The 15,001-nt window shown below is 37.6% G+C and overlaps 1 protein-coding gene across 1 annotated transcript in view; it reads left to right on the top strand.

The window, feature by feature from the left end:
* The window catches only part of LOC132114416 (nuclear receptor corepressor 2-like), a 131,693-nt gene that overhangs the window by 68,489 nt on the left and 48,203 nt on the right, over nt 1-15,001 (top strand). The window contains exons 6-14 of the mRNA XM_059522500.1: nt 1,019-1,132; nt 3,284-3,340; nt 4,229-4,281; nt 10,107-10,173; nt 10,524-10,696; nt 10,796-10,886; nt 11,877-12,055; nt 13,898-13,952; nt 14,173-14,271. Coding sequence (XP_059378483.1) covers nt 1,019-1,132; nt 3,284-3,340; nt 4,229-4,281; nt 10,107-10,173; nt 10,524-10,696; nt 10,796-10,886; nt 11,877-12,055; nt 13,898-13,952; nt 14,173-14,271 — 888 coding nt within the window. The remainder of the gene's footprint in view (nt 1-1,018; nt 1,133-3,283; nt 3,341-4,228; nt 4,282-10,106; nt 10,174-10,523; nt 10,697-10,795; nt 10,887-11,876; nt 12,056-13,897; nt 13,953-14,172; nt 14,272-15,001) is intronic.

The raw sequence follows: 15,001 nt of genomic DNA, 5'->3' as shown, positions 1-15,001 counted from the left end.
ATTCGCCTATTTAATGTCTTTGCACAATGGTAACTGTATGTATTACAATGATTTTTTAAAGGTTGCATTAGAATGTATTCTCTGATATTTCTAGTCATGCTTATTGCATAAAATATTTAAGCAGACCATGTCGTCTTGTAAAACACACCCCCTAATTCACTTGAGGTTTTGGACCATGTCCAAACCGCTGCTCAATAAATCGAAGCCACCTGTGCTCCATGGGCTAGTCCATTGAGGGAGTGATGGAGGATTGGAGAGGGAGTGAAACGGCTTTGAGTCTGAGTGCTAGTATAAGTACAGTCACGCTATCAAGAAAAATAAACCTCTCCTCATCTGCCCTTCAACCCCATACGGTTTTCCTCTGAAAGATTTGGCATCTATTTTCAGTGAGGTGACAGACCCCATCCATCGCTCTCCTCTCCCCTTAGGTTTCCTCCAAGCATTAAAACATCTGCGGCAATTAAGTGGTACGGTAAACTTTAACATAAAGTGAGGGAGTGATGGAGAGAAGAGAGAAGAAGTGAGAATATCAGGTTACAGAGTGTTTAACTGTCTGCGAGGGCGGTGGGACGACTTGTTTATTTTCTTTAATTCACCATACACACAGTCTTGATCCTGCACTAGAGCTGATCCATATGAGTTTAGGCTTATGCTTGCAAGACGGAGGCCCCTTTCAGCATTTCATTGGAGCCAGGGCCTCTGTGTTTCTGTGCGCATCTGTGTATAAGCTGTGAAATTATTGTTGATCATCAATCTTTGACTGTTAAATTGTCTCACTGACTCTCTTTGCTAAAGCATTAGTGCTCCTCAGCCAATCAGAGAGCTTGTCTGATGTTAGCAGCAGTGCTTCTGATGTGGGGATAGTGTTAATATTAGCTCACGTAATTTTGCATTCTTCTTGTGTCGGGCTGCTTAATCAAGCAGGGATGCATTAGTCCTCTTTCATCAGTAAAAATAAGATTTCTAATATAGTCCTTATTTTTATGTTTTAACCTTTGTCACTGTTTTTTTTTTTTAGCAACAGCTGGAGGAAGAAGCTGCGAAACCCCAGGAGCCAGAGCGCACCGTCTCACCTCCACCCAGTGAAGCCAAACACCGCAGCCTTGTCCAGATCATCTATGATGAAAACCGGGTGAGACAAAAAGCATTCACTTTACATAATTGCAATACTGCATCTAATTACATACATGCACATATATATTGCATTACACACTAATGTTAAATGAACATTGGTGTTCAGAGAAGCACATTTCTGAACAGAAGCAGGTAGGTCGAACAGCTGTGACAGATCTTAATGAGAGAAACGAGCTGTTGAATGTGTAATGAGGTGCTGCAATCGATTGATGGTGAACTGACCCAGAAAATCTAGAAATTTCAATGCAAATAGCTTACCAATCAGGCTCCTATGAAACACTTTTTTGAGGCACTATGATTTGGAGTGTACTACTCTTAAGCTTATGTACAATATTCTATGGATTGTGTGTAATTTAAGATGCAGCCATGGAGAGTCACTCAGCATACGGTCTACTTCAGCAATGAAGTGTCTTTGGTGCTCGTGGTCCCTCTAGTGGTTAGAGAATTACAGCAAGTGTCTCAAACTGGGTCTATGGAGTGTGAATGTCATATGTGTGTACATATAGAATAATAATAATAATAATAGGGTCATCTAAAAGTCCATTGTCGATGTAGCATATTTATTTATTTATGTTTCCACAATTTCACACATTGCATTTGTTACTACATCAGGAAAAACATGTTCTATTGTGAAATATATATATATAATAATTATTATTTTTATTTTTTTTATATTGTTTTCGGTCTTATTTTTTCTTGCCATGTTACATCTTGTTTGCATCTGAAAGCACCTCTTGAGGTTTTAGTGATTGGAATACTGGCTATCCTTTTGGAATGCATCTTGGAGGGTGTTTTTAGCACTACATTTTAACACACTGTTTGGAAAGCTTCATGTATCTCCATCATAATTTCATCTGGCTTTTACTGTTCTCTGCCTCAACTCTATCCAGGTCTGTACATTTGCTTCTCTGTCAGGTGGTTCTGGCATTGGTCCTGCTGTGATCTTTTAATCACACACACCATCTCTTAATCCATTAAGGCCTCTAATGCTGCGATGCTGCCAAAGAGCACTCAGGCCTTCGTGTTCTCTTCCAGGAAGCGCTCGATGCTCTCTGAAATCCACAGAATAGAATACAGAAGAAAGCGCATGTGTGTGTACATTTTGCTATTTAAATCACAACCCTCAAAATAATCAGCAGATTATTCACTTATCAGTGCAGCTGCTATTTTCAGCCCTAGTTATGTGAAATCTGCTGATATAGTTAATATGTCATGGTGGTTTATGTTGCTTTATTCTGGACTGATAATATAATATAAATGTGGACGGTCATATTTTATGTGCTCATCATTATGTGATTTTTGAATGACTATATGATGAGTGTGTTTGGTATAGTCAAAGAGCTGGCTCTACATTGTGAGAAAGCAAGTGAAAAAAAAATCCCGTTTTCCATTATACGTCCACTTTAAAATGATAGGCTGATTATTGTTTGCCTGCTATAGATGAGATTGACAGTTCAAAATGAGCATTGCATCTGCTGATCAGAACTGCTCACTGACTAAATTGATTTCTGAGCGTCAGGTCATATTTCACGCACACTGTATGGATAATTGCAGGAAAATGGAAAATATATCCCATGTCAAATAAACCCCATCACCCCATTGTTTTTAAATCGATTGGATTAGTGTGTGTCCGTTTCTTGCGATTTGCTTGCAAGAGAGAAAGGACGTTTTTAAGGCTTTCATTTTGTATGTTTATGTGGAAATGACACGTAAGCCACAAGAAATAGCCAGAAATCTGCTGATATTGTCACCATTTCCCCATAAGGTCTCCATTGTTTTTGTTTCTCTTTCTGTTACTTTCTCTCTCTCTCTCTCTCTCTCTCTCTCTCTCTCTCTCTCTCTCTCTCTCTCTCTCTCTCTCTGCATTTGAGCAAGACAGAACAGAATGCAATAGATTCTTCTTTCTTTATTGCATCTAATTGGATTACCTCCCCAGCCTTCTTCCTCTCTCTCTCTCTCTCCACTTTCCCAAAGAGAGAGGGGAGAGAGGTAGATGGGAGAGGACAGCGCTTGTCTTCCGTTGAGAGCTCTATTAATAGTACATCTCTTACACACTGGCTTGTTTATGTGTGTGCGCTAGAGTGAGTGTAAGGTTTGTTGCCTTGGTGATGTGCCGCTGACATGTGCGCTGTGTGGTTTTTTTTAACAGAAAAAGGCAGAGGAGGCTCACCGGATCCTGGAGGGACTCGGACCCCGAGTAGAGCTGGTGAGTCCACATTTCTCCTCATATTTATTTCCCATTATCCTTCTTTCACACATCTTCCCTATTTTTTCCATTAATCTTCTCTATTAAAAAAGCTTATGATGTCAGCTGATGCTAATAGAGTCCATATATTTGTTTTATAGCAGTATCAGTTCAGTATCATTTCAGGTGTCTCATCAGCTGATTATGTCAGAGTTGACGTTTGAATGTCCTAAGTTTGTTTCATCATATTCTGCTTTGACAACATATCTCACAGTTGAGGTCATAATATTGTTTGTCTTTGCAGTGTTACTCAAAATTTTTCACTGTGTTTATCAGTTTTTTTCTGAAATGAATGAGCTGATATCTACATATTTTATTATTAGTATTAAGGTTTTATTTAATTATTTATATTTTATGCAGTCATTGCATTTGAGGTGTATGAAAACCTGCTGTAACATTACCTTCACAGTGTGAAATATGAACTCCTTCAGCTTGTGAGTTTGTGACTACATGCACTGCTGCCTATTTGTTTACAACATAGCTGTTGACCTTGTGCAGAGACATTTTGGCGCAACTATATTGATAATCGAGGTGATAGAAGAGCCCTTCTGGTGCCACCTCTTTGTGACGCTTTGTGACGCTTTGTGACAGAAGAGACGCTGCTACATGCCCATTTTCCCTCTGAAAAATTCTTCACTTGACATCTCAAATGAGTGTGTGATGATGATGATGATAGCAGAAGATTTTAGATGTGGTGTTGGAGAAAACACTCTTTTCTGTGTTTCTGAGCTTGGCTGGAAAAATGGGACAGTAGAAAAAGAGAAGTTCTCCCGGACCTGGGATGCATTGATGTGACCGCTGTGTGTGTGTGAAACTGAACTCCACTGCTTTCATCTGTCTCCCCTACAGCCTTTATACAACCAGCCGTCTGATACCAAGCAGTACCATGAGAACATCAAGATGTGAGTATATTTCTCTGTATCACTTGGTCTTTGTCAAAACAAAAACTCCAAAAAGAGCACCCCAACACTGTCTGCTCATTACTGATTTATGAAAATTTTGGCCGATATGGATAGCCGATAATTATTTATATGTGACCATGGACCACAAAACCAGTCTTAAGTGTAAATTTTTTTTAATTGATATTTAGACATAAAAAGCTTTCTATTGATGTATGGTTTATTAGGATCAGACAATATTTGGACGAGATACTATTTGAATATCTGGAATTTGAGGGTTCAAAAAAATCTAAATACTGAGAAAATCACCTTTGAAGTTGTCCAAATGAAGTTCTTAGTAATACATATTACTAATCAAAAATTAAGTTTATATATATTTACGATAGGACATTTACAAAATATCTTCTTGGAACATGATTTTTACTTGATATCCTAATGATTTTTACTTAATATCCTAATGATTTTTGGCATAAAAGAAAAATCAATGATTTTGACCCATATAATGTTTTTTGGCTGTTGCTAAAAATATACCCCAGCAACTTAAGACTGTTTTGTGGTCCAGGGTTGCATATATGAAAGCTGATAACCGATATGTTGGCCGATAAATCTTCATCCAAATTTTTATTTAATTATTGAGAGCCTGATTAAAAAAAAAGACACCATTAAAAGCCATTAAATACTTCAACATAAATCAAACATACAAAACATGCAAATAATGCAAACAAGTCACTGGGCATTGGGCAACATTAAAATCATGTGCCATGGATAAATTAAACTGTATAGGCCTAACCTCCGCACCAACAATAATACAATTATTTTAATTAAATCAAATGAAAACAGTAAGATAAAAATAAAAGTGGTTTTCATTAATAATATATCAGTGATTTTGAAAAAGAAGTATCAAGCAGCAATTCTGTTTAAGCTGTGTGCGCTGTTGCTGAATAGCTGAATTAAGCGATTTGTTAGCGAGTTAATTATGCTGTATGAAAATCAGAACATCGCTTTTCACTTAAGAGGATACTTAGATTAAAAGAGCAAAAAAAAGTAGAAAGGTAACAATAAAAACACATCAAAACAATGTACAGATAAACAATACCCCACCCCCCAGCATCTTACAAATCACAAATAAGCAAGTCTAAAAAAGTGAGTTTTAAGAGATGATTTAAACACATTCAACGATTCTGCATGTCTAATAGTATAGGGAAGAGAGTTTTGGACCAAGGGAGAAAAATGCCCGGTCACTCATTGAGCGTAAACGAGTAGAGGTAACAGTCAGAATGCCAGAATCAGAGGAACAGAGATTCCGCCTAGGTGAGTAAACCGTTAAAAGATCCAATAGATAATTCAGTGCCAAACCAAGCAAGGCCTTATACGTAAGCATGAGAATTTCGAAATCAGTACGAAACCTTTAAAATGTTATGCATATGTCGTTCCAAGTTATACTAGTTATTATTAATGTTGTGCACTGCTGCTTACATTGCGTACGCTGAAATTGAACACCGGTAAACTGAAGCGCTTAACGGCAGAGGTCATGACATAAATCAGATATATTATACAACATAAATATAATATTACAACTTATATATGTACAAAAAGATGTAAATGCACAAGTGAACTCGAAGTAAGTTACGTGATAACCAGAATATAACTTCTGTTGTGGATGCACTCTTCCTGCAACAATGCGGTGAAAAATGAAATATTAAAACAAATAAAATTCATGACATTTTATTATATTATAATATTTCATTTTATTAATTAGTCTTTTTTTATCTATTGACAGCACTAGTAATTTCGCTTCTCAGCACTGTGTATCATGCAGTTGAAAACCATTTTAACTGTTTTTAAACTCTTCTTTATGATTGCACAGAGAAACAAAAATATATTTAAAAAAAATTAATAATCTCACTTATTTGCTCTTTCACTCTTACACATTTACTGTTGCTCAGCGAAATTTCCCAGGTGAAATCCCATCATTCTATTAGGAATGCGTGCAATGTGGAGTTTTGTGTAAGGTGAAAAAGTTAACAGATTTCACCTGTGTTCAAGTTGGTCAAAAATCGCCGCGATGACCACCAGAATGGTGTGAGCTGTACTTCATGCAACTCTATTTCATTGACTGGGGATCTTTTGGAGTTGTGACCATACCTTTATTTATTTGTGGTTAACAAATCCTCTACTTCCAATTTTTCTGTGATCTTTTTGGTTTTTTGGCCTCATAATTTACAGACAGGCAAATAGGTCTTTGAGAAAGATGTATTTCAGCTGTTATTTGATCACACACAATTGAGGGGTTTGTTCTCAGGAGTGCTTTATCAACCTCAGCAGCAGCATTGGGAAATATTTGTGTAATAGTTGATATGTGGGTAGATCATGGGCGTTGAGCTGCATTCTTGGTTCCAGTACGTCTCGCACAGCAGCTAATCCTGCAGGCCATCTGCTGTGTAATGCAGTGCCATCTCTGCACCTGCACGCTTAATCTCACTCATACAAGTACATACACAAACCAGTGTCTCTGCCAAGTGCACCAGTGTCTCATCAAATGTACATGAATACCAGGCTGATTTCCCTCGACATGTTGGCATAAATACACAGTTTGTCCAAACTGCTGAAAGATGCACGCACTCTCGTGTAGGACTTATTAATGCAAGATGTGAGTAAATTAATGGTAATGACCTTGAGAGAATGAATCTGCATGCAGTGAGAGAATTATAGATAACTAATCAGACCTGCATTGCTATCTAACTTGCTAGCTAACTCTCTCTTAAACACACAAATAAACAGATATTACACTTCAAAAGTTTGAAGTCAGTATGATTTTAATGTTTTTAAAAGAAGTCCCTTATCACTAAAGCTGCTTGCATTAAAACTGTAATATTGTAAAATATTATTATAATTAAAACCATGTTCTATATTAATATTAGGGCTGGGCAAGTTAACGCGTTATAATTGATTAATGCTGATAATTATTTTATCACGCGTTAACATAGGTTTTTTTTAATTTTTTTATCATGAAAGTCCGTTGCTCAATGGTTCTGAATACACATCCAGACAAATCATGTGTCACATGAGGGGATTATCCCGATCAAATTATTTAGGCTAAACATCAGCATTCACAAATCACTGTTCACTGTTATTTTTAACAGAAAATAATGCAACGAGCTCGTAATCACGACTTCATAAATGGGAAATAGAACTTTTCTGATAGCACATGAAGACAGCAGAGAAGCGTTTGCTTTCTCAGTACAGTGGAGTGCATTGTTTTGTTAACTTTGTGGTTTATTATTTTGAGTTGTATGGGACGCGGTAACACACGGCCCTCTCACAATATATTGCTTCACACATCTATCGCTTTTGCTGCTCAGAAGTATTCACGCAATCATGTAATCAAAGCACGTATCAGAAGATCTGCACTCCGGCCCGGTTAGGCCCACACTCATTGATCTATATATATAACTGAACCGCACTCTTGCCCACCTCTTCCAACCGAGCCAGGGACTGCTAAACAGAACGATCACACTAGTCAAATGAACCAGGCTTTGGGGGTTAAGATTGCCTAATGTGAGCACACACTCGTGTGCTACCAGTGATGTGCGGGTTGATCCGAAATGAGCGGGTGCCTGCGGGTTACGAGTCATTCAAAAATATTTTTTATGATATTTGGGTCACAGTCGGTCGGGTCGTTTGAAATAAAGATGCCAATTAAACCTTTGTAATTTATATAGTACTAGACACAATTTTGAAATACATAGGCCTACACTTTATTGGCTGAATAACTGGCGCGATTATAGAGTGACCACATGTCCCACTGTTGTACTGTACAGCAATTTTACCCTTTGTCCCGCCTCACTCAAACTGAGCATCTGTCCCGCTTTTTCATTCGACCCTGCCTAATAAATACACGGATACGTCCATAGGTGTACTGTTAACTTATGTCCAATAGTTCAGAGGAGAGCAATAAAAGCGTTAGTCGATAGGCTGAGTCGTACGTCAATCAAACTGTTGACTGGCGCACCAACGCCTCTTCAGCATTGTCAACAGGCGCACAAACGCCTCCTCAACATTGTCAACAATCTCAAATTGGAGAGCGTGCGCTGTTCTGTCAGGTTAAATAGCTATGGCCAGTGTGGCCACGAAAAAGAGAAGATGCACTTTTAATAGCGAATGGACCGCAACATACTCTTGGTTAAGACCTGTAGATGGCGAAGCAGAGAGAGCTTTTTGCATTTTATGCAAAAGCAGTTTTTCTGTGGGACATGGTGGAGAATATGACGTGAAGCGACATGGTGCATGTGAGTACCACAGAAAAAAGCACATCATCAAGAAACATGCAAATCAGTGAACCAAATGACCCACAGGCTGACAAAGTTTGGGCAGCAGAAGTGACGAGCATTTATCATGCCGTACATCACACACATTCATATCGCTCCACCGACTGCAGTAAAAAGTTAGCCCCAGTAATTTTTCCAGATTCTGAAATAGCTGAGAAAAAAGCTGTAGAAACTTTGGGTGATATTTTTGGGTCAGGTAGTGTCTTAATCTTTCAGTCGGTGGGTTTAAAATATAGGCAATATATTACAAAAAGCTTGAAATGTCTACTTTTAAACTATAATTGTCACGATACAAACTTCATATTCATCGGGTAGGAGGAGGCGGGAACCGGCGGACAATCAAATGAAACTTTAATAATCAAAATAAACACAGTTCCAGTTTTATATCCTTCCATCTCCTCCGTGGGACTCGAGACCGGTGGGTCGAACAGGTGTCGTTCATCTCCAATCACTCCACCGGCCTCGCTTTGTTCCCACGTCTCTCGGCCCCGCCCCACTCGTCACAATAATATTCAAACCAAAATAAATAGGCTACTCTCTGAATATGTAATCCATATGAAATGTGCATTTCTCTCTGGCGTTCATGGCGAGTCCGCATTGTCAACTTCATCTTTGCAGCGACACAGAAGACACTAGTTTATTACTAAACAAATAAATGTCTCCTTGCTAATTTAGACACATGCACAATCATTACTTTACCTGTTCTTTGTGGCAAGCCTTATGTGTGTGGTCATAACGCTTATTATCCTGTAGGCTATAGCCTATTTAAGTAATTAAATTAATATAAAGGGGCGTCGCATTTACTACTTTTAAAAAATGCGGGTCAGGAAGCGGGTCGGGTACAATATTTTCTTTTTCTTTTTTTGCTGTCCGAGTTGCGGGCAGGTTAGTTGAAAACATCGGTCGGGTGCGGGTTGTTTATACATTGACCCACGCATCACTGACTGCAACTATGTAAAATGAATATTGTTGTAAAAAAGCACCTTATTTGTTTAAAGTGTTTGCAAACCAAATGTTATTTCACTTTTGCATATACATATTTACATATAGCAATACTTTTAAATGAAAAAAGTGCACAATACACTACTTTTGAATGCATTATTAGTTTTGTGCATATTGCGATTAATTGCAGACAATCATGCAATTAATCGCGGTATTTTTTTAAATGTATATTTTAAGATGTAATTTGCATTGCGCTATATTGTCTTAGATTTATTGTTACAATTTTAGTAGTTCTAATGTATGTTGCTAGTGCCATCTGTGCTGTTCCTTTTCCAAGTGATCAGACTTACAATTTCTGCCGGGTGAAAAAAAAAAAAAAAAAAAAAAAAAAAAAAAAAAAAATATATATATATATATATATATATATATATATATATAGGGTCCTAGACCTATGCAAAATACTAAAAAAGCTGTCTTTGCTTTCTGTTGAACAAAGATTGCTTACACTTGGACTTTCTTGTATGTATTCCCCTTTTCTTGTATGTATTCCCCCAACAGAAATCAGGCAATGAGGAAGAAGCTCATTCTGTATTTCAAAAGAAGAAATCATGCTCGCAAACAGTGGGTAAGTGAAAGCACTCAAATGCACACACAAAACACACAGCAGGATGCCACTGTTGCAGCTCGCATTACCTGAATATTGGGCACATTTGTTTATTCATTACTAAGACAACAAGAATAGCCTTCCATGGGATCCCAATAACGATCCCAGTGTTCGGAAAGAGTGGTTGAATTGATGTCATTGAATTGGTTGAATTGTAGTTATCGAATAATTGGGTTATTAAATACTACATTGGAATTGTTGGCATTCACTAATTACTTTCATTGTAATGTTTCCTCTCATGATGACTCTACTGCAGGATATGCTATCTAGACTTAGATATTCATCCTTTATGTTCTGACTGGTGTGTTCAGGAACAGAAATTCTGCCAGCGCTATGACCACCTAATGGAGGCCTGGGAGAAGAAAGTTGAGCGCATTGAGAATAACCCACGCCGCAGAGCCAAAGAGAGCAAAGTGCGGGAGTATTACGAAAAGCAGTTTCCTGAGATCCGCAAACAGAGAGAACTGCAAGAGCGTATGCAGAAGTGAGTGGTCTTATGTTGTTAGGTGCTTTGGAGACATTTGCATGGTCATGTGTGGTTTCATAAGTGTATTTATATCTATATTTATGTGATTCACTACAGTAGAGTGGCTCAGCGAGGTGGGGGTTTGGCCTCAGCAGCACGCAGCGAACATGAGGTTTCTGAGATCATCGATGGCATCTCCGAGCAAGAGGTAGGGTTGGAGCTTGTTTCCTGCATTGCTTTTTAGTACCAAGTCTGCAGCACCATAGAAGGAGAATACATTTTACCATAGTTGTGAGCTTGCAGATTGAATTTGTGGAGATAAAACACGTGAATTAATTAATTAATGTCAAGACATATCTCTACATATTGTGTTTTGCATTCAAAACAGTAATCTAATTCACAAACGATTAACTCTCATACAGTAAGCTGGCTCTTTAAATAAATCAACAACAAATAAATTGAGCCATCTGAATTGATCTGAAGCATTCACTGAAAGAACTTAGTGATAATTTGGTCAATGAATCAAAAATAGTTTTGTGGAATCATTATCATCACTGACTGTTCATATGACAACATATAGTTAAAGATGCGCCTTTGCAGCGTTTTTTTTTTTTTTGTATAATAAAATCTTAAAATCATGTATTATACACTACCTTTAAAATATGTGGAGTCAGTAAGATTTTTTTTAAAGAAATGAATAATTTTATTCAGGGAGGATGCATTAAATTTTTATTAAAAGTATCAGTAAAACATTTGTATTACAAAAGATTTATATCAAAAAAAAAAAAAAATTAATAAATTAATTAGCATAAGAGACTTTTTTCAAAAACATCATTATTGTCCTACCAAACATGTAGTGCATATGTTACCAAAACGGTATTTGATATGCTAGAACAATTCTGGAGAGAACATTGCAATACTCAATAGACAAGCATTTTCTTGGATGTAAAAGATTTGTTTGTGTGTGTGTCTGGAAAAAGTGCACAACATATCAGTGAATTAACAACTAAAGGTCTCTTACACAACCAGTTGGGTTTTGTGGCTGATGCACTTACTAAACAGAGATATAAGATTCAGTGGCCACATTGTTGCTGACTGTATCTGCCTTGCATTTTGCAGTACTGTTTCTCGGTTTCTTTTCGCATATTTATTTTCATTTCATATTTGTGACTGCCTTTTCCTCTCCCTCTCACTGCAGAACTCAGAGAAGCAGATGCGTCAGTTAGCTGTGATTCCTCCCATGCTGTTTGATGCTGAGCAGCAGAGGATAAAGTTTATCAACATGAATGGGCTGATGGAAGATCCCATGAAGGTCTACAAAGACAGACAGGTCATGAACATGTGGAGTGAACAGGAGAAGGACACTTTCCGTGAGAAGTACGTTATGTCCTTATTGCATTGATGTGCATGTTGATTTTGCTTGCAGGAATGAGGAGTTACGAAATTGGTACTAAAATGCATCAGCATGTGGTTTAGCATATCTCTCCTGGTTTTCAAAAGCTCAGCAGTTTGTGTGCATGTGGTTGTGTTTGATTGTTGGCTAGTGGTGCAGCACTAGGTGAAATGTGAACAGCTGAAATCTACATCAATATGCAGATGCTAATGTAAGCTAGGGCTGGGCGGTGTATTGAGTTTGTACGATATATCAATACATTTTTAATAGGTGATATGTGTGCAAAACAGACAGAGCACATGAACATACGTTAATTTGCCTAAGAAAAATATGTTTTTAATGGGATGGTGGACAGCAGTGTAATTAAAATAATAGATGTACCAGCCACATTAAGTCCAAAGTCTGGACCCACCTCTGGTTTAAAATCATTGATGGGACACACAAAATCAACAGAGTATGCAGTAATCAATAACTGTGTTATTTGCATGTGCTTGCCGGTTAAACATTTAATTCATGTGCGGTTTTGACGTGCTTTTTCTGAGCATGTACTGTACAATTAAAGTGTGAGCAGACTAAAAAGCCTGACAAATGGCCTGATCACTTGACTGATGTCTTTTGCATCTAATTGTGCTAATACTGTCAAAAACACACAAGGTTCACATATAAGCACAGTAGGTTATGTCCAAAGTGAAAGTAAACAGTTGATATTTTTTTTTTTTAACCTGTATAAGTAGGTGTCTGCAGCTCTTAAAGCGACAGCAGACTAATTGTACTAAACATGCTGCTGCTTGTCAATAAATGGATGATTCACCCAAAAAATACAAATTCTTTCATTATTTACTCACTCACTTGTTGTTCCAAACCTGCTTTAATTTCTTATCACAACACAATTAAAATATTTTTAACAATATGGATAACCAAAAAGTGACTGGTCCACATTGACTTTAATAGGGGGGGAAATGCTGTGGAAGTCACTGGGGACCAGCAACTGTTTGGTTAGCCACATTCTTCAAAATAACTTTCATGTTCAACAGAAGAAAGAAACTCAGTGAGTAAATTTATGACAGAATTGAAATTTGTGCAGTTTGGACTTGAATAAGAGAGTCTGCACTTAACCTTTTAACAGGCATTTAACAGGCATTTTGTTTTCATAGACAGATATTGGGATGTATAATTAAAGAATTGTCTAGCAATATATTGATTTTCACAGAATATGCACAGAATTGATATTATTGGTATCATGAGCCGTGTATCGTATTGTATCGTGAGGTATCTTGTGATTCCCACCCCTATTATTAATTGTGCCAGCATTGATGTTTTGCACATAATGTGGATAAGCCACAACAGGCAAACATGTCAGATGAATGAATGCACTTAACTTTACCCTAAAAGGATGCTTGAGAAAATTTGTTCAGCTGAAATATCTTGCGTTGGCTTGTTGCGAAAGAAAATCACTAAGACTGGTTTATCACCTGTAAACACGACAACCCGAATTGCATACAGAGTTCAATTACCTAATTACACAAATTTAATTACCCAAGCTTTATTTTTGTTTTCTACCAATTTGCATCAGATTTGGTTTGAGTAGCAGAGGCTCTGTAAAGATCTGGGTCATGATGCAGAGGTCAGCAGCAAAAGGAAGTGAGAGAAATCTTGTCTAGTCTAGTTCTTAAGCATGACCTTTTACTGAGCCACTGAGGAACCTTACCAAAGGAATTAACACTCTGGCATGCCACTCGAAAGAAATCACCTTCATAAATGTCTTTGAAAGAATTAAACTGTAAAATACAACATTTGAAGATTGTGTTTGCTCTCCCTCACTGCAGGTTTATCCAGCACCCAAAAAACTTTGGCCTGATAGCCTCCTTTCTGGAGAGAAAGGTACACCTGCGTTTTATTAATACCATCCTCTTCATCTCATTGTTTGCTCTGTAGGCAGTGTGCATGAATATATTGAGTGTGTATGAGCAGAACGAGTAAGGTCTGAAGTGCTGTGTGTGTGTGTGTGTGTGTGTGTGTGTGTGTGTGTGTGTGTGTGTGTGTGTGTGTGTGTGTGTGTGTGTGTGTGTGTGTGTGTGTGTGTGTGTGTCTCCGCCCACAGACAGTGGCTGAGTGTGTCCTGTTTTACTACCTGACTAAGAAGAATGAGAACTACAAGAACATTGTTCGTAGGAGCTACCGTCGCCAAGGCAGGAACAAGGTGAGCATGAGACTACATTTCCCAGCATGCCCTGTGATGCTTTAATGCTGCGTTTCATTCAAAGTTGGGTGTGAGATGCTCCTACTTTGAAAACAAAATGTCAACGCTAGAATTTGTTTTTGAGATGTGTGATCATCAACTGAAGATAATTTATGATATTTTATACATTGTAAACAGGTTTATTATTGTGTAATGTTGCACAATGAAACACTGATATATTATTATTAGTCCCGCTATTTTGCATGACGTCACCAACGTCTCTGCAAAATCAATTGTAGACTTCTGCAAAAGTGTTTTTAATTGAAAGCTCTGCATCAAGAGGTGTCCTATTGCACTTTCCAAGTAGTAAGCTGGAATTATGACTTTCCGAGTTGAATGGAATGCAGCATAAGCCCTGAAAAATTCAAGGATGTTGACTGACATTACGCTATATTAAATAATATAAACATTGTTTATTTGCTTGTGAATCTGTCTCCTTACTCATTTACAGCATGTAGCTCATCATGATTACAGTCTTTATAGTGCCCGTGTGAATTCAGCTTGTCTTTCTAATGCGAGTGTGTTATTAAAAAGAAATCAGCATGATTCTAATGAGTATCACAGGCGCACACTTCAAAGTGAGTGCAAAATATATGAAGGGATTATCTAGCTCTGTGCCCTGTTAGAGTCTGCAGTGATTCTCTTCTGATCTTACACACTCAATTTTTCTGTATATGTGTGTAAGATTATG

This window comes from Carassius carassius, chromosome 34, assembly GCF_963082965.1.
Source record: "Carassius carassius chromosome 34, fCarCar2.1, whole genome shotgun sequence".
In the NCBI taxonomy this organism is placed as follows: domain Eukaryota; kingdom Metazoa; phylum Chordata; class Actinopteri; order Cypriniformes; family Cyprinidae; genus Carassius; species Carassius carassius.
This window is presented reverse-complemented; position numbering and strand designations above follow the sequence as displayed.